The sequence below is a fragment of the Eurypyga helias genome, unplaced genomic scaffold (genome assembly GCF_000690775.1).
Source record: "Eurypyga helias isolate BGI_N326 unplaced genomic scaffold, ASM69077v1 scaffold42145, whole genome shotgun sequence".
Taxonomy (NCBI): domain Eukaryota; kingdom Metazoa; phylum Chordata; class Aves; order Eurypygiformes; family Eurypygidae; genus Eurypyga; species Eurypyga helias.
The window spans coordinates 1,065-1,383 of NW_010250231.1; the positions used below are offsets into that span (position 1 = coordinate 1,065).

The 319-nt window shown below is 63.3% G+C and overlaps 1 protein-coding gene across 1 annotated transcript in view; it reads left to right on the forward strand.

The window, feature by feature from the left end:
- Positions 1-310, forward strand: part of LOC104509620 (gastrula zinc finger protein XlCGF49.1-like) — a gene marked incomplete at both ends in the record, with an annotated part of 871 nt that extends 561 nt beyond the window's left edge. The window contains one exon of the mRNA XM_010151616.1: positions 11-310. Coding sequence (XP_010149918.1) covers positions 11-310 — 300 coding nt within the window. The remainder of the gene's footprint in view (positions 1-10) is intronic.
- Between the last annotated feature and the right edge of the window lie 9 nt (positions 311-319).

The following is a 319-nucleotide window of genomic DNA, read 5'->3' on the forward strand; positions in this document are numbered from 1 at the left end:
CTGTCCCGAGTGCGGGAAGAGCTTCCGGCAGAAGCCCAACCTCATCACCCACCGCCGGATCCACACCGGCGAGCGGCCCTTCACCTGCTTCCTCTGCGGCCGGAGCTTCAACCAAAAAACCAACCTGGTCACCCACTACCGGGTGCACACGGGAGAGCGGCCCTTCGCCTGCGCCCAGTGCGGCAAGCGCTTCACCCAAAAAACCAACCTGGTGACGCACCAGAGCACCCACACCGACCTGCGCCCCTACCCCTGCGGGCAGTGCCACAAGTGTTTCAAGGACAAGGTCTCCCTCAAAGCTCACCAAAAGACTCACGCC